This window comes from Pantherophis guttatus, chromosome 16, assembly GCF_059756535.1.
Source record: "Pantherophis guttatus breed Tessera chromosome 16, ASM5975653v1, whole genome shotgun sequence".
NCBI classification, from domain to species: Eukaryota; Metazoa; Chordata; class Lepidosauria; order Squamata; family Colubridae; genus Pantherophis; species Pantherophis guttatus.
Window position 1 is genome coordinate 3,762,266 of NC_142078.1, and position 26,000 is coordinate 3,788,265.

Below are 26,000 nucleotides of genomic sequence, written 5' to 3' on the forward strand. Positions count from 1 at the left end.
ATCCCCATTCCCACCCCACTTCAGGGAAAGGATACTACAAAATCCCAATTCCCTCCCCACTCCTGGGGGAAGGATATTGCAAAATCTCCATTCCCTCCCCACTCCAGGGGAAGGATACTGCAAAATCCCCATTCCCGCCCCACTCCAGGGGAAGGATACTGCAAAATCCCCATTCCCTCCCCACTCCAGGGGAAGGATACTGCAAAATCCCCATTCCCGCCCCACTCTGGGGCCAGCCAGAGGTAGTATTTGCCGGTTTCTCCAAACTGCTCAAAATTTCCGCTACCGGTTCTCCAGAACCTGTCAGAACCTGCTGGATTTGACCCTTGGTATGGGGCCCCTATGATCGTGGGGCCCATGGGGCAAGCGCCCATCAGGCCCAGGCGTTAAGACAGCTCTGGTTTGGTGCCCAATTCAAGGACTCCCCAGTTTCTTGCCGGATTCCTTAACCACTACCCCAAACTGCCTTCCGTGCTACCCCGTTTAACCAGTTCTCACCACTGGTTGTGTGCCCCAGGGGCAAGTTTTTTAAACCATGGTTTGTTTGTTTGTTTGCTTTCTGAGGTGGAACTTCCTGGCTCTTGTGTTAAGTGACCTGTGGGGGAACCCCAAAGGACATTATTAGTTCACCGATGACAAGCTGAAGAATGGTTTAAAATTGAAATAAAATTAAAAATCTATTAAAAATAAAATAAAATTGAAATAAAATTGAAATAAGCTAGGAATAAATTCTTTTCTTCTTCTTCTTCTTCCTGCAAAGATCACGTTCGCACAACACACTAGACCCGCAAGCTCGGTGTGCACCATTTGCTAAGCCTGTTTTTACTCTTTTTTTTTTTTTTGCAGCTGAGCAATCCCAGCCTGTTGCTGACCCTTGCAAAAAAAAAGAGTTAATTAATTCCCCACCCTAATTTAGAACCCAACACAGTGACCCAATGTAGGGTTTATTTATTCAACAAACCCTTATTGTTTGACTAAGTGGCTAAGACGCTTGAGCTTGCCGATCAGGAAGGTCGGTGGTTCAAATCCCTAGCTATTTATGTTCCCCGGCCTGGACTGATGGGGTAGTATATTTTAAATTTTTTTTAAAAAACTTTCTTGATTTTTATGTATATTCGTTGTTTTTAACAGTCGCTTGGTCGACTGTCATTGTGAGCCGCCCTGAGTCCTTGGAGATAGGGCGGCATACAAATTTTATAAAATAAATAAATAGTACAGGTCTCCAGCCTGGGCAGGGAGCTTTATTTATCTTTATTTATTTATTTATCTTTATTCCCTCCCCACTCCTGGGGAAGGATATTGCAAAATCTCCATTCCCACTCCGCTCCTGAGGGAAGGATATTGCAAAATCTCCATTCCAACCCCACTCCAGGGGAAGGATACTGCAAAATCTTTATTCCCACCCCACTCCTGGGGGAAGGATATTGCAAAATCCCCATTCCAACCCCACTCCTGGGGGAAGGATATTACAAAATCTCCATTCCCTCCCCACTCCAGGGGAAGGATGCTGCAAAATCTCCATTTCCAAAGTCCCTTCCAGCTCTTTGTTACTTGCCTCTTGTCTTATTTTTCGCTCAGACTGTAAATTTGGACTCGTGCATTTCCATCCCGGATTGGGGTTCCCACAATTCGGGGGGGTGGGGGTTTCCTGGATTACGTGCGGACAATCCCGGCGACCCGCAACACGGATCTGAGCATCCTGACGTCCCCTCGCGGTGGGCAGCACCCACAGAGCCCTTGGGGTGGGGGTGTCGATGAAACCCCCTCCCCCTTTCCTTGAAGACCTCTTTCCCCCTCACATCTGCAGCGTTCCCACCCCAGCAACTCGGCCTCAGCCCAGCGCATTCAGACAACCGAGTCGAGTCAAGTTTTGTCTCTTCTCCTCCGGGTTAACTGTTCGTGGAAATGGTCCTGGTTCGCCCGGGAAGCTGCTGAACGGAACCCGGCGCGCTTAAACCATGGTTGGCTTAACTGGATTTACAAAACACAACACAACACAACTGGCTCACCCACAATGTAAAAGCAGCTGTGCTAGGCCCAAAATGGCCCCTGCAACAAGCAGGAACCTCACACAGCCACAAAAAGCCCAAAAAACCCACAGTCTGCCTAGTGTGAACAAAGATATGTCTCGATAGTGAGGTGGGTGGCGTATATGTTTAATCAATAAATAAACACCCGAATACTTTTGCGTTGGCTGCTGATTGAAAATAAAGCAGAATTAACTCTTTCAAGACTGTTTCGGAGCCTCGCCAGGTGAATCGGAGCCTCCCACTCAAAATACTACCTCTTGAATGTCTTCGGCAACTTTTACCGACTCCTGTCCTGACCTGATGATAATTGCGGCCTACCTCACAGGGCCGTTGTCAATGTTGCAGATGCCCATCAGGCTAAACCACCGATAGGCGGGTTCTTGTGGGTTGTTTGAAAACTGGCTTAGGCGGGAAGCGAGAAAGAGGCTGCCGTGGTTTGTTCAACAAACTGGATTTAAAACAAAAAAAAAAATAAAGCTATAAGCTACCCAGAATTGCCTTATGAAAATGGGTGGCATGAACAATTTAATAAATAAATAAATAAATAAATATGTGCCAGGTATCAATGTTGCTATTCTGTGGTGGAGCTTTGCATCAGAAAAATGTATTATTTTTCTCTCTCTCTTTTTTTTTGCATACGAAAGCATCTTTTTAAAAACTTTCTATTTTACCTGAGCATCCTGTTCTCTGCTGCATTTTCCCTTGTCTGTTGCCATGGAGACAGCATCCTCTGGTCCATGCAACTGACATCAAAACTGGGGGATTCTGCAGAGTTGTTGGGTTTTTTTGACATTGCCAAGGGTGAGACCTTCTCCTTCAAGCTGCCCCCTTCCCCAGCCCCAGAGGTTCTGTGCCATCTGGAAACCATTCTATTCCACTCTATTCCCTTCCCTTCCTTCTCTTATTCTATTCTGTTCTGTTCTGTTCTGTTTTGTTCTGTTCCGTTCCATTCCCTTCCTTCTCCTATTCTATTCTATTCTATTCTATTCTATTCTACTCTACTCTACTCTACTCTACTCTACTCTACTCTACTCTACTCCACTCCACTCCACTCCACTCCACTCCACTCCACTCCACTCCACTCCACTCTACTCTACTCTACTCTACTCTACTCTACTCTACTCTATTCCCTTCCCTTCCTTCTCTTATTCTATTCTATTCTATTCTATTCTATTCTATTCTGTTCTGTTCTGTTCTGTTCTGTTCTGTTCCGTTCCGTTCCGTTCCGTTCCGTTCCATTCCTTCTCCTATTCTATTCTATTCTATTCTATTCTATTCTATTCTATTCTACTCTACTCTACTCTACTCTACTCTACTCTACTCTACTCTACTCTACTCTATTCCCTTCCCTTCCTTCTCTTATTCTATTCTATTCTATTCTGTTCTGTTCTGTTCTGTTCCCTTCCTTCTCCTATTCTATTCTATTCTATTCTATTCTATTCTATTCTATTCTATTCTATTCTACTCTACTCTACTCTACTCTATTCCCTTCCCTTCCTTCTCTTATTCTATTCTATTCTATTCTGTTCTGTTCTGTTCTGTTCTGTTCTGTTCTGTTCTGTTCCGTTCCGTTCCGTTCCGTTCCGTTCCGTTCCGTTCCATTCCTTCTCCTATTCTATTCTATTCTATTCTATTCTATTCTATTCTATTCTATTCTACTCTACTCTACTCTACTCTACTCTACTCTACTCTACTCTACTCTACTCTATTCCCTTCCCTTCCTTCTCTTATTCTATTCTATTCTATTCTGTTCTGTTCTGTTCTGTTCCCTTCCTTCTCCTATTCTATTCTATTCTATTCTATTCTATTCTATTCTATTCTATTCTATTCTATTCTATTCTATTCTACTCTACTCTACTCTACTCTATTCCCTTCCCTTCCTTCTCTTATTCTATTCTATTCTATTCTATTCTATTCTATTCTGTTCTATTCTATTCTGTTCTGTTCTGTTCCCTTCCCTTCCATTCCTTCTCCTATTCTATTCTGTTCTATTCTATTCTATTCTATTCTATTCTATTCTATTCTATTCTATTCCATTCCTATAATTTATTCTATTCTATTCTATTCTACTCTACTCTACTCTACTCTACTCTACTCTACTCTACTCTACTCTACTCTACTCTTCTCCCTTCCCTTCCCTTCCCTTCCCTTCCCTTCCCTTCCTTCTCTTATTCTATTCTGTTCTGTTCTGTTCTGTTCTGTTCTGTTCCGTTCCATTCTGTTTCGTTCCGTTCCGTTCCATTCTTCTATTCTATTCCATTCCATTCCATTCCATTCTCCATTCTCTTGTTCCGTTCTATTCTGATTAAACCCACCAGGAGCCACTGAAGGCTGGGCTGCACGAGTTTCCCGTCCTCAACTGTGTAGCGAGGGCACGGAGGGAACTCACTTGGCAGTTCGTCCATCCCTGCCAAGTTCCTCCTCCTCCTCTCTGCCAAGCGTCAAAAAAATGCCACTTTCTGGCAAGCCAGGCTCGTGTTTTGTACACACAGCTGCTGGGAGTGAAAAACATTCAAACAGAAGCTTTTTAACTGCCAGCCACCGAAAGGGCCCCTGAAATCTACCATATGTTCTCCCTGGGAAAATGCAACGGAAAGGAAAAAGGAGAACAAACAGCGGTAATTGGGGGCTTGGGGCAAAGGATCCCTGTTGCCAATAGCCCTGTGGGTTTTTGCAGGATCTCACAAGGCAACTGCTAGCTGATCCAGGGCACTTCGGTGGTTTGGATCCTAAGCCCCATTCGAGGTCACAGAGAATCTCATTGATATTTTGGAATCTCATTGAGTTGGACTTACAGAGTGGTACGGCGGCTTAGAAGTGGAGCTTCTCGCCTCACAATCGAATCTGTGAGTTCGATCCTAGGTAGAGGCAGATATTTCTCTCTCTGGGCACAATGAAGAATATGTCTGCTGGACAAAACTCCGCATTGGCGACAGGAAGGGCATCCGGCCATTAAAAATGCTCTGCTGGCTCCATTCAGTTGCCCGGACTCCATCCTGCAAGGGATTATGGGATCGTTAAATGATGATGATGATGATTAAGTTGGACTTGTGATTAGGTCATCCTTGATTTCCTAGAAAGCCACCAAGTGCAGAGGTCTTCAGTAAGCTCTTTATTTAGCTTAAACTGATCTTTAAATAGCAATAGCACTTAGACTTCTGTACCGCTTAATAGTACTTTTACAGCCCTCTCTAAAATGTTTACAGAGTCAGCCTATTGACCCCAATAATCTGGGTCCTTATTTTACCCACCTTGGAAGGATGGAAGGCTGAGTCAACCTTGAGCCGGTGAGATTTGAACTGTCGAACTGCAGGTAGAAGTTAGCTGAAGTAGCTTGCAGTACTGCACTCTAATCAGTGTGACACCTCGGCTCTTATCCAGAGTGCTATTTTAGGCTTCACAGCATCTTCTGTACCATAGACTTCAGTAGTTCAAAACAATGGAGGAAGGATTGAAGTGAGAATAGAATAGAATAGAATAGAATAGAATAGAATAGAATAGAATAGAATAGAATAGAATAGAAATAGAAAATAGAAAATAGAAAATAGAATAGAATAGAATAGAATAGAATAGAATAGAATAGAAATAGAAATAGAAATAGAAATAGAAATAGAAATAGAAATAGAAATAGAAATAGAAAATAGAATAGGAATAGGATAGAAAATAGAAAATAGAAAATAGAAAATAGAATAGAATAGAATAGAATAGACTAGAATAGGAATAGAAATAGAAATAGAAAATAGAAAATAGAAAATAGAAAATAGAAAATAGAATAGGAATAGGATAGAAATAGAAATAGAAAATAGAATAGAATAGAATAGAAATAGAAATAGAAATAGAAATATTAATAAAAAAATAGAATAGAATAGAATAGAATAGAATAGATATAGAAATAGAAAATAGAAAATAGAAAATAGAAAATAGAAAATAGAATAGGAATAGGATAGAAAATAGAAAATAGAAAATAGAATAATAGAATAATAGAATAGAATAGAATAGAATAGAATAGAATAGAATAGAATAGAAATAGAAATAGAAATAGAAATAGAAAATAGAAATAGAAATAGAAAATAGAAAATAGAAAATAGAATAGGAATAGGATAGAAAATAGAAAATAGAAAATAGAAAATAGAATAATAGAATAATAGAATAGAATAGAATAGAATAGAATAGAATAGAATAGAATAGAATAGAATAGAATAGAAATAGAAATAGAAATAGAAATAGAAAATAGAAAATAGAAAATAGAAAATAGAAAATAGAAAATAGAAAATAGAATAGGAATAGGATAGAAAATAGAAAATGGGCTAATTTTGCAGATTTGTTGGAGGAAAAGGTTTGACCTCTGTGGGTTCCAATTTGGGGGGCTATTTTGGATTATTTTTAAAGCACTGTACAGATAGTCCTTGACCTACAACTATTTGCTTAGTGACTTAATGGAGTTATAGCAGCACTGAAAAAAGTGGCCTTGACCAGATTTCTCACTTACGACTGTTCCAGCATCTATGTGGACCACACCCCAGGGACTATATAAGAGAGTGTGGTGGCTATTTAAGACCCTGTGACGGACAAAAACCAATTCTGGCTAGTCACTTTGAACAACACCTAAATCTGCCGAAGGTTTCTTGTTTTGAACTGGACTATTTGCAAACTGTGTGTACTGCTGTTTATGTGGTGAAGGGATACTCCCGTTTCTTGAAGTAAAAGCACTTGGCAGTCAGTGCTCGTCTTGCTGCCAAGTTTTTGATAACAAACTGTGTGTGTGCCAAGTGCTTCCTTAACCTTCGGCTGGCTGTGTTTGTGTGTGTGTGGAGACGGGGACAGAACAAGTACAAAGTGCCCCGCGCAATGTCCCTATAGCCACAGGTTAAAGCACAGTTGGATAAATATGAAGCAGAGGGACGTATTGTTTCAGTAGCCGAGCCAACCGACTGGATAAGTAATATGGTGGTGGTGATTAGGAAGTCGGAAAAGATCCGAATTTGCATCGATCTCAAGTTCTTGAATACGGCCTTGAAACGATCGTATTACCCAATGCCAACGTTAGAGGATGTCTTGCACGAGCTGCCTAAGGCACGGGTTTTTACACTTGTTGATGCCAGGGATGCCTTCTTACAGTGTAAACTGGACGAAGAGAGCAGTTATATGACTATGTTTTGGACTCCTTGGGGCAGAAAGAGGTGGCTTAAACTGCCCTTTGGTGTCTCCGTAGCACCAGAGACGTATCAAAGGAAGCAGCATGAATTATTGAGTGGCCTCAGCGGAATTGAGCCCATAGCTGATGATATCCTTATAGTCGGGTGTGGCGACACTGATGACGAAGCGGAGTATGATCATGACGGGAAATTAATGGCACTATTGGAGCGGTGTAAGCAGGTGAAGCTGAGGCTCAGTATAAAGAAGCTGCAGTTTAAGGTGCGAGAAGTCCGCTTTCATGGACATATTTTAACATCACAAGGGTTAAAAGCGGACCCAGACAAGATCAGAGCTATTGTGAACATGCCATCGCCTACCAATGCTAAAGCAGTGCAGAGATTCATTGGCTTTGTTACATATCTAGCAAAATTCTTGCCACACTTATCCAAGGTGTGCCAGCCATTGAGACGTCTGTTGGATAAAGACACAGTTTGGCACCGGCTCCCTAAACATGACCAGGCAGTGCAAGAGATAAAACGCTTAGTTACTACTGCTCCAGTATTAAAATACTATGATGTCACAAAGACGGTTACTATTCAAAGCGACTCAAGTAAGTCTGAGATGCTGTTTGTTACAAGAAGGGCAGCCAGTTGCATACGCATCCAGAGCGCTTTCCCCAGCAGAGTTAAACTATGCTCAGATTGAGAAAGAATGTTTAAGTATCGTATTTGCTTGCCAGGGTTTCCATCATTACCTTTATGGTAGAGATATAATTACAGTTGAAACTGATCACAAACCATTAATAACTATATTTAAAAAGCCTCTTCTGTGTGCCCCAAAGCGTTTGCAAAGCATGATGCTCAGTGTCAGGGCGCTGATTAATCCTATGTTTGGCTCTGGGAAAAATCACCCTGGTTTAGAGGAGATGGATCGTGGCTTATTCCATGTTGCAATATTCTGAAAAGAAACGCGAAGAAAAGTTCTCTAACAAAACTCATTTATTTGTTATAAAGAAAATAAAACACCTCACTAACTAAGAAAGATAATGGTTACATTTTGAAATACTTCGGGCCAGTTGCTTTCCAGCAACCGGCATCCGTGGCAAGAGAACAAAGGAAAAAGTGTGTGAAGCAAGTGAAAGAATGCGGACATGCGTAGTAGTATACTGATAAGGAACTTGGCAAACTACAGTAAGTCTATTAGTCCAAAAATAATGAAGCTCAGCTGGGAAATAAAAAAAATGCAGTGACACTCAGTTTATAGCATTATAATCTTGATGTGGTTTTTAAGCCAGGACGTGAAATGTATATCAGCGATACCCTGAGTAGAGCCACAGTAGATCAGACAGCTACGGGAGGAGAACATGAATATCAGACGGTTTGTTGGCTGCGACAGGAACAAACATGTTTTGCTGAAATTCACCAAGCAGATTATCTTAATGTTACGAATCAGCGGTTACAGCAGTTGAGGCAACATACGGACGCTGATGTGGCCCTACAGACACTAAAGAATATCGTGCTGAGTGGGTGGCCGGATGTGAAAGAGGCAGTTCCCATGACTGTAAGGGAATACTGGTCCTTCAGAGATGAGATCGCTGTACAAGATGGCATTCTGTATAAGGGTCCAAGAGTCATAGTGCCAAAGTTATTGAGACCGGAGATGTTATTGCGCATCCATTCAAGCCATATTGGTGGGGAGGCATGCTATAGACAAGCCCGTGACACATTGTACTGGCCAAATATGCGAGGCGAAATTGAGGATTTTGTCAGTAATTGTACCATCTGTAATGAATATGCATATCGGCAACAGAAAGAAACTATGATGTCACACGAGATACCATCCCGACCCTGGCAGATCATTAGGATGGACTTGTTTAATTATGCAGGGAAAGAGCACCTGATAATAGTGGACCATTATTCGGATTATTGGGAAATTGACCTCCTTCCAGACCTTTCAGCTGAGACCACCATCAAGAGATGTAAGTCTCAGTTTGCACGTTACGGGCAACCAAATATAGTGATTACAGATAATAGTCCTCAATTTGTAAGTTTGCAATTTAAGAAATTTGCTGCTGAATGGGACTTTGATCATATTACTTCATCGCCACGTTATCCGCAAGCGAATGGAAAAGCCGAATCAGCTGTAAAGATTGCTAAGAACTTATGCAGGAAACCACGTGGCGAAAGTAGCGATCCGTGGAAGGCTATCTTACATTGGAGGAATACTCCAACCGAAGGTATGGACAGTAGCCCAGCACAAAGATTAATGTCACGGAGATTAAAGACATCCTTACCCGTGGCAAATAAGTTGCTTGAGCCCGTGGTGATACAAGGGATCCCGGAAAGGCTACGGCAGAAGAGGCAAGTGGTGAAGGCCAAATATGATAGATCTGCGAGAGACTTCCCAGAGTTAAAGGTGGGAGAACGTTGGGAAAGGGGTACCTGTTTACAACAAGTGGCACCTCGCTCCTACTTGGTGGATGTTGGAGGAACCTGATATCGGCGGAACCATGTGGACTTGCGTGTGGCGGAGCAACCAGACTCCTCATATCCAGTGGGTGGGTCAGAGCCAGTTGCCAAGCCAAACCTACTTAAGGATAATAAAGAATGCCCGTCGGACATTGATGACAGTCCTGAGCTAGTTGATGTGTCTGGTGATAGCCAAGCATCCGAGGCCTCAGAATATGGTGAGCGAAGAGATCCGGCCTGCGTGAGAGAGTCAGGCATGAGAGAGCCAGTAGTTACTCGGAGTGGTAGATGTTCACGCCCACTTGATAGACTCAATTTGTAGAAAGTGTTGCTGTTATTAGAAAAGTGGAGATGTTATGGGGTTATGTTTGCTTTTAATCTTTATCTCTATGTGCCTCTATGAGGTGTTTCCGGTTCCTTTGAAGACGCTTTATAAGCGTTGTTAGTTACTTTTACATTGTTAATACAAGCTTATCCGAAACAGGCCCTCCCCTCCAGCTGCCTTGCCAGCCCCTCCACAGACCCCACAAACACACATATACATGGAGTCATCTTCTCCTTTCTCATCCCTCCTCCTTCTCATCTCTCCACCTACACATCAACACCCAAAGTATGAAGAAGAAACAGAGGGAACCTGACGTCCCAGAACACGAGAGCAAAGATGAGATTGCTGCCGTTACTGAAACATGGTGGGATGAAACCCAGGAGGATTTAAATTTTTCAAAACACCTAATAAAAAGAGGTGGAGGTGGAGTTGCACTTAAACAGCTGCACCTTTGTAGAAATGCAAAAAGTAAAAAATGAAGAAAACCTCCTTGAATGCATTTGGGTTAATATGAAAGGAAAACGGAATGAAGTTGCCAGAGGTGTATACGACGGACTGCCCAATCGGAGGAACTAGATCAGGGGCATCAAACTGAAGGGTGCTTGGATCTGGCCCGTGGGGAACAGATCGGACTGGCCCACAATGCCTCTGCCAGCGAAAACAGAGCTCGGGAGGGAAGCATGAAGCTCCATTTTCACTGGCAAAGTATTAGGAAAAGAAACTAAAAGCAAAAGAAATGTTTCTCCTTTTGCATTTGAGCATCCAAGAAGGGACAGGAAAGCGGAAAGACAGAGAAGGAAAGGCAAGAAGGGAGGAAGGAAGGAAAAAGAAGGAAAGAGGGAAGGAAAAAGAAGAAAAGGGAAGGGAGGGAAGGAGGAAGGAGGAAGGAAGGAAGATTATGAGGGAGGGAGGATCTGAGGGAAATCCTGTCGTAGCACTTGGCCAGCACAGGTGCCCACAAGAAGAGTGAAGATGAGCTGGCCATGCCTACCCAGGGACCCCCCCCCCCAGGTCAAACATAACCCTGATGCAGCCCTGAAGGAAATAAGAGTTTGACACCACTGAGCTAGATGCACCTTTTGCTAAGCATTTAGCTGATGAACAGAAAGCAGAGGAATGGGGGACTTTCCCTATCCTGGCAACTGGGGAACACCCAGTCTCTGCACCTAGTGGGAGGACCAAACAGGCCCCCAATGAGTCTTCTTCATTTAAAACATTCTTATAACTGCTCATCTTTCAGTCAACTCTGTGCAGCTCCCAAAAGGGTGTTTTCAAAAGTATCCAACACATTAAAACATAAAATAAAAACCATCAAAGAAAAACCTGGGGGCCAATCCATGCCACCTTCTCCTTGTCTGACCTCCCAGCGCCTGGGGAAAAGCCAGGGGTTTTAAGGCGAAAAGGGTGGGGGCTTTTTAAGAATATGGCTCATATCTCACAAAGCTTCCTTGGCCTTAGAGAGTCCCTTGTAGGGGTTTCTGCTGGAAGACAAGGGGACCATTCAGGGAATCCAACTGACAGCTTCAGATGCTTGGGGATGGTCTTAATAGGTCCCCACATTTGGGAAATCCACATAGATTATATCAAACAATGGCAGGGAGAAACTCTTTAACAACCCCCAACAATGAAGGCCAAATGAGTCCTAGATTCAGCCACAGCACACTTGCTCCAATTAGGATCTGAGTGGGATGAGCATTTAAAGGCAATTTATTAGAATATTGTAGCAAAGAGATTTCCCTCAATGAAAAGGAGGAATCCAGGACACAGAATCAGGTTTCATTTTATACTCCACAACAGTAGAAAAAGTAAAAAGTTGATTGCATGGAAAAAATCAGAGTCAATAAAAATCAATTTTAAAATATGAAAATCAGTTTTTTTTAAAACTTAAATCATTTTTTTTTATTTTTATCAAATTTATTTTAATTAAATGCTTTTGGGGTAAAAATCTATTTAAAGATAATTTTCTATCAAACAATGGCAGGGAGAAGCTCTTTAACACCCAGAACAATAAAGTTCAAATGAGCCCTAGATTTCAGCCACAGCACACTTGCTCCAATGAGGATCTGAGTGGGATGAGCATTTAAAGACAATTTATTAGAATATTGTAGCAAAGAGATTTCCCTCAATGAAAAGAGGGAATCCAGGACGCAGAATCAGGTTTCATTTTATACTCCACAACAGTAGAAAAAGTAAAAAGTTGATTGCATGGAAAAAATCAGTGTCGACAAAAATCTATTTTAAAATATGAAAATCAGTTTTTTTTTAACTTAAATCATTTTTTTTATTTTTATCAAATTCATTTTAATAAAATGCTTTTGGAGTAAAAATCTATTTAAAGATAATTTTCTATCAAACAACAGCAGGGAGAAGCTCTTTAACACCCAGAACAATAAAGTTCAAATGAGCCCTAGATTTCAGCCACAGCACACTTGCTCCAATGAGGATCTGAGTGGGATGAGCATTTAAAGGCAATTTATTAGAATATTGTAGCAAAGAGATCTCCCTCAATGAAAAGAGGGAATCCAGGACACAAAGAGCGGCTGATTCAAACTCAGGGTCTCCGAAGGTCCCACAGTAGACCCAACTGGCTGCCCTTCATGGGCTGATATGAATCCTCCCCCCCCTCCGTCCCACCTCCGCCCCGGACCGTAAAAACCCGCGGCACTGCGCAGGCGCCATCTGCCTTGTTGCAGGAAGAAGGATGCTGATTGGTTGCGCTCGGAATGTTGGCGATGGGCAAATCAACTCCGAGGGGCGGATCCTCCAAAGGAAAAGGCGGAACTAGTGGAGAAAAAAGAGCGTGAAGCCTCCACTTCCGGAAACAGAACGGGCAAGGAGGGAGCTGCCGGAATCAGCGACAGAGGAGGCCGTTTGATGCAGGTTTGGCGCAGGGGATGCTGGGAATCGTAGTCCGGGAGAGTCTCTCTGGAGGCCTGGGAGGGACGGAGATGGGAGGCTGGGAAGGAGGCCGTGTCCGCCTGGAGAATGCCCGGGAGGCCTGTGGGAGGCGGGGGCTTGGGCCTGGGCCTCCACTGCGGGGAAGGGGAGGCAGCCGTGACCCTCTTCTCTTTCTCCCCTGCAGGAGGATGGAGGATGGCAGCGGATGCAGGAAAGAGGCGCCGGCCGAGAGGAGGAGGAGGAGAGCGGGCCCCGCGGAGCAGACCTGCCCAGTCCCGGCGCGGCTTCCCCGGGAGACGGCGGGGAAAGGCCGGGGGGCTCCGGGGCTGCAGGAGGGAGGAGCCGAGGGGGAGCCCGGGAAAGGCGGCTGCCTGGAGGGCGATGCGGGAAGGAGGAAACCGGTGGAGACTCCGAGACGGGCCTGGAGGGCGGAGGCTCCTTCCCCCAAAGACCCCCAAAGCCCCAAAGGATCCAGGAGGGAGGAAAGGAACATCAGTGCCCGGAATGTGGAAAAACCTTCAAAAGAAATGGACATCTTGAAAACCATTTAAAAATCCACTCAGGAGAAAAACCACATAAATGCCTGGAGTGTGGAAAGAGATTCAGTCTGAGGGAAAACCTTTATACACATCAAAGTATCCATTCAGGAGAAAAACCTCATAAATGCCTGGAGTGTGGAAAGAGATTCAGTCTGAGGGGAAACCTTTATACACATCAAAGTATCCATTCAGGAGAAAAACCACATAAATGCCTGGAGTGTGGAAAGAGATTCAGTCGGAGGAGCAGCCTTTATACACATCAAAGAATCCACACAGGAGAAAAACCTCATAAGTGCCTGGAGTGTGGAAAGAGTTTCAGTCAGAGTAGCAACCTTTATAGACATAAAAGGATCCACACAGGAGAGAAACCTCATAAATGCCTGGAGTGTGGAAAGATTTTCAGTCAGAGTAGCAACCTTTATAGACATAAAAGGATCCACACAGGAGAGAAACCTCATAAATGCCTGGTAAGAAAGGTAATAAAATCCAATTAAAACTTTTAATAAATTTAATACTTTTTTTCTTTTAATAAATTCCTTTAGTCTTCCAGGGCCATGCCCAGGGTCCCAGGCCTGAGTTTGACTGCTGTCGGTCATTCTGATGGCAACTAGCAGAGCAGGCTGTCCTGGGAGGGGCGGGAGGCCTTGTATGAGTCTGGATGTCCATCTGTCAGTGGTTCAAGAATGTTGGATTGTCAACTGGGCAGCTGTGGACGAGATCCCTGCCTGATCCCTGTCCAAGGGCTGCCGTTGAGGGCTGCTCCGATTGTTAGACTTTGAAGTTAAACTCTGTGCAGCTCCCAAAAAGCCGTTTTAAAAACAAAGAAACAAACAAAAACCTGCGGCCAATCCATGCCACCTTCTCTTTGTCTGACCTCCCAGCGCCTGGGGAAAATCCAGGTGTTTTAAGGCGAAAAGAGTGGAGGCTTTTTAAGAATATGGCTCATATCTCGCAAAGCTTCCTTGGCCTTAGAGAGTCCCTTGTAGGGGTTTCTGCTGGAAGAGAAGGGGACCATTGAGAGAATCCAACTGAGAGCTTCAGATGCTTGGGGATAGTCTTAATAGGTCCCCACATTTGGGAAATCCACATAGATTATATCAAACAACGGCAGGGAGAAGCTCCTTCCCACCCCCAACAATAAAGTTCAAATTAGCAATAGATTCAGCCACAGCACACTTGCTCCAATTAGGATCTGAGTGGGAGGAGCATTCAAAGGCAATTTATTAGAATATTGTAGCAAAGAGATTTCCCTCAATGAAAAGAGGGAATCCAGGACACAAAGAGCGGCTGATTCAAACTCAGGGTCTCCGAAGGTCCCACAATAGACCCAACTGACTGCCCTTCATGGGCTCATATAAGGCTTCAACCCCTGACCTCCGCCGGCCTCAATATGGGGGTGGGGGGGGAGACAGACTCGACCCCAAAGTTCAAGAAGGCCGCTGATTGGTCGCGCTTGGGATGTCGACGATTGGCAAATGGATTCCGAGGGGTGGATCCTCCAAAGAAAAAGGCGGAACTAGTGGAGAAAAAAGGGCGTGAAATCTCCACTTCCGGAAACAAAACGGGCAACGAAGGAAGCTGCCTGAATCGGCGAAAGAGGAGGCCGTTTGATGCAGGTTTGGCACAGGGGATGCTGGGAATCATAGTCCGGGAGAGTCTCTTTCCGGTCCGCATGGGGAGGGGGCTTGGGCCTGGGCCTCCCCTGCAGGGAAGTGGACGCAGCCGTGACCCTCTTCTCTTTCTCCCCTGCAGGAGGACGGAGGATGGCGGCAGATGCAGGAAAGAGGTGCCGGCCAAGAGGAGGAGAGCGGGCCCCGCGGAGCAGACCTGCCCGGTCCCGGTGTGGCTTCCCAGGGAGATGGCGGGGAAAGGCCGGGGGGCTCCGGGGCCGCAGGAGGGAGGAGCCCAGGGGGAGCCCGGGAAAGGCAGCTGCCTGGAGGGCGATGCGGGGAGGAGGAAATGGGCGGAGACCCCGAGATGGGCCTGGAGGGCGGAGGTTCCTTCAGAAGACCCCCAAAGCCCCAAAGGATCCAGGAGGGAGCAAAGGAACATCAGTACCCAGAATGCGGAAAAACCTTCAAAAGAAAAGGAAATCTTCAAAGCCATCTAATTATCCACACAGGAGAGAAACCTCATAAGTGCCTGGAGTGTGGAAAGAACTTTAGTCATACCAGCAACCTTTATAGACATCAAAGGATTCATCTGAAAAAATGCCTGGAGGGCGGAGGCTCCTTCGGAAAACCCCGAAAGCCCCGAAGGATCCAGGAGGAAGCAAAGGAACATCAGTGCCCGGAATGCAAAAAATCCTTCAAAAGAAAAGGAAACCTTCAAAGCCACCTAATTATCCACTCAGGAGAAAAACCACATAAATGCCTTGAGTGTGGAAAGAGATTCAGTCTGAGGGGAAATCTTTATACACATCAAAGGATCCACTCAGGAGAGAAACCTCATAAATGCCTTGAGTGTGGAAAGAGATTCAGTCAGAGGGGAAATCTTTATACACATCAAAGGATCCACTCAGGAGAAAAACCTCATAAATGCTTTGAGTGTGGAAAGAGATTCAGTCACAGGAGCAGCCTCTATAGACATCAAATTATCCACTTAGGAGAAAAACCACATACATGCCTGGCAAGAAAGGTAATAAAATCCAATTAAAACTTTCACTTTTAATAAATTTAATACATATTTTTCTTTTAATAAATTCCTTTAGTCTTCCAGGGCCATGCCCAGGGTCCCAGGCCTGAGTTTGGCTGCTGTCCGTCATTCTGATAGCAACTAGCAGAGCAGGCTGTCCTGGGAGGGGCGGGAGGCCTTGTATGAGTCTGGATGTCCATCTGTCAGTGGTTCAGGAGTGTTGGATTGTCAACTGGGCAGCTGTGGACGAGATCCCTGCCTGATCCCTGTCCAAGGGCTGCCGTTGAGGGCTGCTCCGATTGTTAGACTTTGAAGTTAAACTCTGTGCAGCTCCCAAAAAGCCGTTTTAAAAACAAAGAAACAAACAAAAACCTGCGGCCAATCCATGCCACCTTCTCTTTGTCTGACCTCCCAACACCTGGGGAAGAGGCAGGTGTTTTAAGGCTAAAAGGGTGGGGGCTTTTTAAGAATATGGCTCATATCTCACAAAGCTTCCTTGGCCTCAGAGAGTCCCTTGTAGGGGTTTCTGCTGGAAGACAAGGGGACCATTCAGGGAATCCAACTGAGAGCTTCAGATGCCTGGGGATGGCCTTAATAGGTCCCCACATTTGGGAAATCCACATACATTATATCAAACAATGGCAGGGAGAAGCTCCTTCCCACCCGCAACAATGAAGGTCAAATGAGTCCTAGATTCAGCCACAGCACCAATTCAGCACCAATTCAGCTCCAATGAGGATCTGAGTGGGATGAGCATTCAAAGGAAATTTATTAGAATATTGCAGCAAAGAGATTTCCCTCAATGAAAAGAGGGAATCCAGGACACAAAGAGCGGCTGATTCAAACTCAGGGTCTCCAAAGGTCCCACAATAGACCCAACTGGCTGCTCTTCATGGGCTGATATAAGGCTTCAACCCCTGACCTCCGCCGGCCTCAATATGGGGGGGGGAGACCGGACCCCAAAGTTCAAGAAGGCCGCTGATTGGTCGCGCTTGGGATGTCGACGATTGGCAAATGGATTCCGAGGGGTGGATCCTCCAAAGAAAAAGGCGGAACTAGTGGAGAAAAAAGGGCGTGAAATCTCCACTTCCGGAAACAAAACGGGCAACGAAGGAAGCTGCCTGAATCGGCGAAAGAGGAGGCCGTTTGATGCAGGTTTGGCACAGGGGATGCTGGGAATCATAGTCCGGGAGAGTCTCTTTCCGGTCCGCATGGGGAGGGGGCTTGGGCCTGGGCCTCCCCTGCAGGGAAGTGGACGCAGCCGTGACCCTCTTCTCTTTCTCCCCTGCAGGAGGACGGAGGATGGCGGCAGATGCAGGAAAGAGGTGCCGGCCAAGAGGAGGAGAGCGGGCCCCGCGGAGCAGACCTGCCCGGTCCCGGTGTGGCTTCCCAGGGAGATGGCGGGGAAAGGCCGGGGGGCTCCGGGGCCGCAGGAGGGAGGAGCCCAGGGGGAGCCCGGGAAAGGCAGCTGCCTGGAGGGCGATGCGGGGAGGAGGAAATGGGCGGAGACCCCGAGATGGGCCTGGAGGGCGGAGGTTCCTTCAGAAGACCCCCAAAGACCCAAAGGATCCAGGAGGGAGGAAAGAAACATCAGTGCCCGGAATGCAAGAAATCCTTCAAAAAAACCGGAGATCTTCAAAGGCATCTAAGGATCCACTCAGGAGAAAAACCTTATAAGTGCCTTGAGTGTGGAAAGAGGTTCAGTCGGCGGAGCAGCCTTTATACACATCAAAGGATCCACTGGGGAGAAAAACCTCATAAATGCCTTGAGTGTGGAAAGAGATTCAATCAGAGTGGAAACTTTTATAGACATCAGAGGATCCACTCGGGAGAGAAGCCTCATAAATGCCTGGAGTGTGGAAAGAGATTCAGTCAGAGGGGAAACCTTTATACACATCAAAGGATCCACACAGGAGAAAAGCCTCATAAATGCCTGGAGTGTGGAAAGAGCTTCAGTCTGAAGGGAAATCTTTATATACATCAAAGAATCCACACAAGAGAAAAACCACAAAAACGCCTGGCAAGAAAGGTAATAAAATCCAATTAAAACTTTCACTGTTAATAAATTTAATATATTTTTCTTTTAATAAATTCCTTTAGTCTTCCAGGGCCATGCCCAGGGTCCTAGGCCTGAGTTTGACTGCTGTCGGTCATTCTGATGGCGACTAGCAGAGCAGGCTGTCCTGGGAGGGGCGGGAGGCCTTGTATGAGTCTGGATGTCCATCTGTCAGTGGTTCAGGAATGTTGGATTCTCAACTGGGCAGCTGTGGACGAGATCCCTGCCTGATCCCTGTCCAAGGGCTGTAGTTGAGGGCTGCTCTGACACAGGATCCAGCCCTCCCTCCACCCGGCCTAAAGCCAGTGCTGCAGTGCTGCCTGCCCCAAGAGGAGATCAACCCTGCTGGTAATTCAATCAAGTTCAAAATTCGAGGAGAAAATTTCGCTCTCTCTTTCTGTCCTTAAACTTGGCACCATCTAACAACATGGTGTCAGGAAAAGGTGCCTCACCTAAGCAGAAATAATGGGGGGAGCTCACCCGGGATGATGGAACGAAACACAAAACAGCAGGGCAACCCAAAGGGAATGCGATGGGAAGTTCACCCAGAGCTACGTTAATGAGTGGCGCTTCCCTGAACAGAATGCAGCCTACATCCAAAGAGCTTTGCCTTTTGTGCAAAAAGGTTAGAAAAGGGCAGCTTGAGTGTTGGTTTGTTCGCCTCCTACAGACATTTGCCTGGCATTGGTGCACATAGAAAAGGTGGAGCAGGTGAAGTTTCATAGGGAATCTGCCATCTCTTAGGGAATTCTGAGGGCTTTATGACCTCATCCATGCAGGCTAAACTGCCAGTTACTGTCAGTTGTCAGAGTGAAGATGCCTTCAAGAGGTTCGTCAGTCTTCAGAAGAGCTCCTGGACTCTGGGAAATCTTCCTTCTATTTGCAGCCAATTTATCAAGAATTGGATTGCAAGGACGAAAACGCTCATTTGGCCCCTTCTTAGGAAAGGGAAGCAGAGAGAAAATGAGAACACCCAGCCATTTTCCCTGTTACTTTTATTTGTTGGCTGATGGATTTAAATCATGTCTTCATCTCCAAACTCAGGCACCAAGTTTGGTGTGGAGCTGAAAAGAATTTGATGACCTGATTTGAGAGACTTCAAGAGAAGCAAAGGGGTTTCTTTGTCCACCTGAAAATACAGATCCTCAAATAATCCAAGCCAAGCAAAAACATTTATTAAGGGAGGGGGGGTTCATGTTTTTAAGAGGGCACAGAAACAAATGGTACATACATTCAGTGTCAGGAAACAAATGATGAAACAATATGAAGCAACAGCATCACACAGTCCGTTTAACTTGCTGTGAATTCACTTCCTTCCTTAGACTTTGCCTCAGTCTCCTCCTCCTCTGCCCCTAGGCCTTTTCTCAAGGGTTGTCTTGCAGGAGGAGGGGGGGAGATGGGGGGAGGAGGCTTGTTGTGTAGGACATCTGTGAGCTGATGTTCAAAGTTATCCAGAGGAACCAACGTCCCGAGTTCAGGATACTAATCCCTACAGAGAGCAAAGGAGAGAAAACAATTCTTTATATCTAAAATTATTATTTCTATTCCTGGATCATTGTGGTTGGGAGAGCTTTTGCTCTGTGATGGGGATCTGTGAGAGGTAAAGTAGGGAATCAACCAGAGAGGTTTATAGAGAAGGAAGGTCTCTTCTCTTCCCAAATTCAAGGCTGCCCAGAGACGGAGCGTAGGCCAAGCCCTTCATGAGCCTCAGAAAAGAACTCAGTCAACAATAATGTGATAAAAGGATTTCTGGGACATTCTGCTCAGGGAAGGAATTCTCACATGTACACCTGGGCAAAACTCTTATTATATTAAAAATGAACCCCCCCCCTGTGGCTGAAGGAACAGCCTAACCCCCCTCCCACCAGCCTAGGAGCATGTATGGAAGGAGGGTCAAGAGCCTTATTTTCAAGGGAAGAATGAACCCAGGAGAGAAATTTCCAGGCGCATGGAAAGAACTGTGGGCAAAATGGAAATTGGTAAGTTTCCCCACAAGTTTCCAGTAGCAACCCCTGAATCTCAAGATCCAAGTGTTTCTTCTTCTAAGAACATAGTAGATAACAGAAAAGCAGAAAAGCAACCTGAGATCCATTACTTAGGAACACGTACTCGTCACCTTCTCTACTATTTTCCCTCTTTTCTGCAGTGTATAAATATACCTGTTGGTCTGCAGTGGAGTCTCCCACTATTCTTTTGCAGGACAGCCACTGCGGTACATACCGTTCAATAAACACAGCAGTGAGCCTGGATTATTTGCTTTGGGTTGTGCCTTTTGATTCACACTGGGCAAAACGGTGCACGATAGGACAATTCTTGGGACCAATATACCTCTATAGAATGCGTCCAAAATAGAGGACCCATCTATTCCTTTGGGATCGAAATTTGGAAAGATTTAGCGCTGCAGTGCTCCTGTGCAGCTGCGGTGAAAGTAGGATAGTTTCCAACACTTACAGAAAGCTTCTCGCCAGCTACTGGGAAACACTATGGGGAGGTATATAAGCCTAAATATAATTGCTATTTTAGTGACACCGTATCCATCACATGATTATATGAAATCTACCAGTGGGACAGCTTTCCTTCCAAAAATTGTAGGTGCTTTATCACTGGAGGCTTTTAAGAATAGACTGTGGACAGCCGCTTCTTTCAAATTGCAGTGTTCTCCTGTTTAAGCAGGGGGTTGGACTAGAAGACCTCCAAGGTCCCTCTGATTCTCTATCCTGACTATAGTGAAAAAAAGGAGTAGCAGGGACACGATAGCACAGTTCCAATACCTGAGGGGCTGCCACAAGGAAGAGGGGAGGGGTCAGCCTATTTTCCAAAGCACCAGAAGGGAAGACAAGAAATAATGGGTGGAAAATAACCAGGGAGACAAGTACCCTGGAATTCAGGAGAAATTTCCTGACAGTGAGAAAAATTAAGCAGTGGAACCGCTTGCCTAGAGAAGTTGTTGTGCTCAATCACGAAAGTCTTTTGCTGAATGCACTGTAAGCCGCCCTGAGTCTCCGGAGAAGGGCGGCATATAAATCAAATTAAAAAAAAAAAAGATTGGGCAACCGTTTGTCTGAAACGGTAGAGGATTTCCTGCCTGAGCAGAGGGGTGGACTAGAAGGCCTCCAAGGTGACCTTTTTTGATCATTCATCAAATGAAGTGTGTCACCAGGGGATTGCGCTCCTTTTAAAGGTTGGAATAGAGGTAACATATCACCAGTTGTTATGAGAAGAAAGGCCTAGCCCAGTTAATAATGCCTAGCAACTTTTGCCATTGAACTAAAGTGTAAGACTTTTGTACCTTTAAGTCAGGCAAAACTGGAATGGAAGAAGCTTTCAGTAACCTATGACCCAAGTATAAGTAAGGTTCAGTTCTCTGAATTTTATCCTCTGCAATAAACAACCCCTTCTGTGCCACAATAGTTTTTAATTCCTGCAGAAGGGCCGTAGAATCAAACTGAGGTGCAGCTATTAAGATATCATCCATGTAAAGATAAACCAAATAAGATGGAAATTTCTCACGAAATGCTGGCACAAAGTCGGAGAATTAAGCATGCCCTGTGGTAAAACACGCCAAGGATATCGTTTAGTTGGCATGCTATTATTAAAAACACCACACGGGGGCAGTAGAGAGCTACTTCAGGGGAAGAGCCATCATCCAAAATCAATTTTGTATTTAAAAAAGAAAGGAGGTCCCGACCCCAAATATTAGTATGAATAACAAAGGGCGAAAGGAAGTAATAGAGAGTGTTATGTAAATAGGTTTGTTTTGGCGGGAAGTTCGAATTAACTGACCTTCAGCTGATTGGCTGACCACTACAGCTACAAGGTATATAAAGGGAGCTGGCTCCCTGGGTTAGTTGCTGGATTCTCACTATACAATAAAGAGCTATTGTCACTCACTACTCTGGCTTGCTGTGTCCTCATTCACCCCACATAACATTGGCGATGAAGGTGGGATCTTGAGGCCAGAGGCAGAGAAGAGCTGAAGCCACACTCGGGAGAAAAGAGCTGAGACCACATTCAGAGAGAAGACCGGAGACCGCATCCTGAATCCAGTCAGGCGAGCGAGCGGAGCACAGGAGAATCCCGAAACAATGTCTGCCTACACCCCGCCAGCACCTTTCGACCCCAAGGAGGAGAAGTGGGGATCCTACATGTCCCGGTTCGAGTGCTTCATGGTGGCAAACGACATGCAAGGGCTACCGGACGTTCGAAAGAAAGCCCTGTTCCTGAGCCACTGCGGGCCGAGGGTCTTCGACACAGCCGAAGCATTGTCGGAGCCGAATTCGGTCCACAACATTTCCTGGTCGACGCTACAGACCCTGCTGAAAGACCACTATTGCACCTATCCGTTTAAAGCCTAGGCGGGTACCGTTCGCCCTGAAGCCCAAAATTGACATTGAACTGGACAAATTAATCAAACAAGGGGTGCTCGTTCCAGTCGACCACGTCAAATGGGAAACCCCAATTGTAACACCGGTAAAGCCGGACGGATCAGTGCGCATATGCGCTGATTATAAATGCACAATTAATAAGGCCCTGCAGCAGAGCGCCTATCCAGTGCCCATCGTACACCACCTATTGCATTCCCTGGGTCCCAGCAAGATCTTCGCAAAACTCGATCTTGCGCAGGCGTACCAGCAACTGCCGGTAGATGGCGCTACTGCAGAGGCACAGACTATCATAACCCACAGAGGGGCCTTCAAGTGCACCCGCCTGCAATTCGGAGTAAGCAAAGAAAACGGGACGAATTAACAATGCAAGGGGGTTGTTTACTATGGGGCGATCGGGTTGTTATTCCTTTGCGCCTACAGGAAAAAGTTTTAACATTGTTGCATGAGGGGCACCCTGGGATTGTAAGAATGAAGGGGCTAGCCAGGAGCTACGTCTGGTGGCCCAGCATGGACACAGACATTACCGAGTGGGTGGGGAGATGCCAGCCCTGCCAAGAGTCCAGATCAGATCCACAAATGGCACCCGTGAGGGAGTGGGAAAGACCTCAGCGACCCTGGTCCAGAATACACATTGACTTTGCTGGCCCATTTCACGGACAGACCTTCATGGTCGTTGTAGATGCGTTTTCCAAATGGTTGGAGATTAAGCTAATGAAGGCCACTACCACCGACGCAACCATCAGGAAACTCAGACAGTTATTCGCCACCCATGGGTTACCGGACATCCTAGTGTCAGATAATGGGCCACAATTCACCGTGACACAATTCGAGGGGTACTTAGCAGGGCTAGGGATCAGACATGTCCTTTCGGCCCCGTTTCATCCGGCTAGTAACGGTCAGGCTGAGAGATTTGTGAGGTCGGCAAAGGAGGCCCTTTCACGTTTAAGCCCCGGAGACTGGCAGGAAAGGGTAGACAAATTCCTAATAGCACAGCACTCCACACCCTGTACAGCCACACGCCAAAGCCCGGCAGAGCTATTAATGGGGCGGAAACTCTGAGGAGTACTAGACAGGCTTAACCCCAACTACTCCCCAGAAGCGTTCAAGGGGGGAGAGAGGAAGCTTAGAGAGTTCACCATAGGAACGCCGGTCCACGCCAGAAACTACGGACAGGGCCCACTCTGGGAGGCAGGGACCATTGCAGAAATCACGGGCCCCAAATCATACAGGGTAGACATGGGGGACGGGAGAGTTTGGCGCAGACACATCGATCAATTGAGAAAACGAGTAACCGCAGACACCGAAGAGAGTCGACGAACCAATCCCTGACCATAACTACCAACCAGAAACACAAACTACAAGCCCGGGTAGAGCGGAGGACTTAGCTGAGGATTCTGGTATCCAGCGCCGCCCCATCGAGGTAGTCCAGGCCGCCGGAGAAGTCGCCGCCCACAAGGAAGTTCCGGAGGCCTCATTGGCGGAGCAGGGAGAAACAGAGGGTCCCTCTGACCTGCTCGACGCCGCCCTTCCGACTGAACTGCACAGGTCAACTAGGACTCGCACAAGCCCTAGTCACCTGAGAGACTTTGTATGTAAATAACACCCGAAGTGACTTCTGGGAGGGGAGGAGTGTTATGTAAATAGGTTTGTTTTGGCAGGAAGTTCGAATTAACTGACCTGCAGCTGATTGGCTGACCACTACAGCTGCAAGGTATATAAAGGGAGCTGGCTCCCTGGGTTAGTTGCTGGATTCTCACTATACAATAAAGAGCTGTTGTCACTCACTACTCTGGCTTGCTGTGTCCTCATTCACCCCACATAACAGAGAGGATTAAGCAATAGAGGATCGATCAGGAAGAATTTGAGGAAGGTTCACCCAAGCCTGAATTAAAAGAGTTCCAGTGTAATCTGAATCAATAACACCAGGGACACAAAGCACCCCTTTTTATGAGAAGGTAGCTGGAGGAAGCACCGTTTGGGCAGGAATTGAAGCAAATTTTTCTTTATCCTGTGGTTGAAGCGGAATAGTAAAGAAACAATCTTTTAAATCAACCACCAACAATTGATAAAAGTTAGGAATTAAATTAGGATTAGGAAGACCACATTGCAAAGGCCCCACTAAACCAGAGGGAAGAGGGCCCTTAAATTGAGAAGGAATCCATTTAACCTCCAAAGGAAATTTAAATTCCACAGATTCCTGAGTTATTAAATCAAGCCCAGCATTACCTGCTGTGGCTGGATCTGCGGAAAAGAGGCTGTGGGGGAGACATGGCTATAGGGAAGGCACTCTTTTGTCCCCTCTACCAAGCCTCTGGCGAAATTACCACTGATGCCATCATCAGTGACAGCCTTTTCTCTTAAAATTTGATAAGGCAGTCCTTCCCATTCTGCAATCTGCTGTCCTGCCAATTGGCCCTGATGATATTGTACCGGACATACAGACAACAATTCAGCAATTTCTTCCCCAGGCATGGAGGAATCCTGTTTACAGGATTTCACCATTTTCTGAAAAGAAGATTGAACAGCAGAGTCAGAAGGTTTAGTAATCTGACCTGTATCAGTAGGAGCTGAAGGAGGCAGAATCACATATTCTGGAGAGGAAGGAGGACAGACAACAGCATTGGAATAACCTGGAGGTGAAGGAGTTAAAAGAGACAGTTCAGCAATTCCAAATTTTTCCACTGCATATCTACATAAATGCCATACCTGCAAAATCTCTACCTTAGCTCTTGGTTCAGCATGTAAAACTTTCCCAATTTTTTCCCAATCAGATAATCTTAAAGACCCCTTTTCAGGGTACCATAAGCACTTATTCGCAATCTCCTGGACCAGCCGTAAGAGACTGCATTGTGACACATCAATGTGATTTTTTCTTAAGTAAATAGCTTAATTCTTCCGCATGCTTTCTTTGTCCCTCAGAAAGAGAGGCCCCCATTACTTACAGAAACTTTTAGAAGGTTGAAGAAGCTGTTATGTCCTTATAAGGACATCCGCCGGGGGATTGGTCACTTCCACAGGCGGGAAGTTTGAACAGCTGTCATTGGCCAGCTGGCTGGCCCGAGCTGTATATAAGGAGGCTTGGGAGCCACTGCTGGCAGTCTGTTTTTCACCATTCTAATAAAGAGCTGAACGGACCAGAGCTGAGTCGCGTTTCTTTCCAGCGCTGATCTAACACTGGCAACGAAGGACTAGAGAAGAACCGACGAAGAGCTGCAAGCCAACTGCCACCTTAAGCAAAGAGCTGAAGCACGAGCTAAGTCACTACCATGTCTGGACCACAAATCTCAATGGCTCCATTCAACCCGAGCACTGAGAAATGGAAGTCCTTCATGGTTCGCTTCAGGCAGTTCCTGGCGGGAAGCAGCTTCACAGACCTAGATGACAGCAGAAAGAGGGCTCTCTTCCTGGCGCACTGTGGGTCGGAGGTCCTGGAAATGGCCATGGACCTTGTGGCACCACTGGATATCAAGCAGATGCCGTGGTCCGAGCTGCAGGAAGTGCTCCAGGACCATTACGCCCCAGTAAGCAC

At 45.8% G+C, this 26,000-nt stretch overlaps 2 protein-coding genes across 4 annotated transcripts in view; one reads left to right on the forward strand and one right to left on the reverse strand.

Annotated features, from left to right (window-relative positions):
- Positions 1–26,000, reverse strand: part of LOC148111769 (uncharacterized) — a 332,684-nt gene that overhangs the window by 212,191 nt on the left and 94,493 nt on the right. The gene's annotated exons all lie outside the window — the stretch shown is intronic.
- On the forward strand, positions 12,466–24,256 carry LOC132709956 (uncharacterized). Of its 3 annotated transcripts, XM_060685032.2 has the most exons (5): positions 12,466–12,839; positions 13,042–13,872; positions 15,149–16,033; positions 17,322–18,059; positions 22,029–24,256. In XM_060685032.2, the coding sequence occupies exons 1-5, from the start codon at positions 12,834–12,836 to the stop codon at positions 22,038–22,040; spliced, it is 2,472 nt and encodes an 823-aa protein (XP_060541015.2). In that variant the 5' UTR covers positions 12,466–12,833; the 3' UTR covers positions 22,041–24,256. The 3 variants fall into 3 exon arrangements, with proteins under 3 accessions (XP_060541015.2, XP_060541016.2, XP_060541014.2); XM_060685033.2 differs by lacking the exon at positions 22,029–24,256 and having other exon boundaries at positions 17,322–18,096; XM_060685031.2 differs by lacking the exons at positions 12,466–12,839; positions 22,029–24,256 and having other exon boundaries at positions 12,859–13,863; positions 17,322–18,096.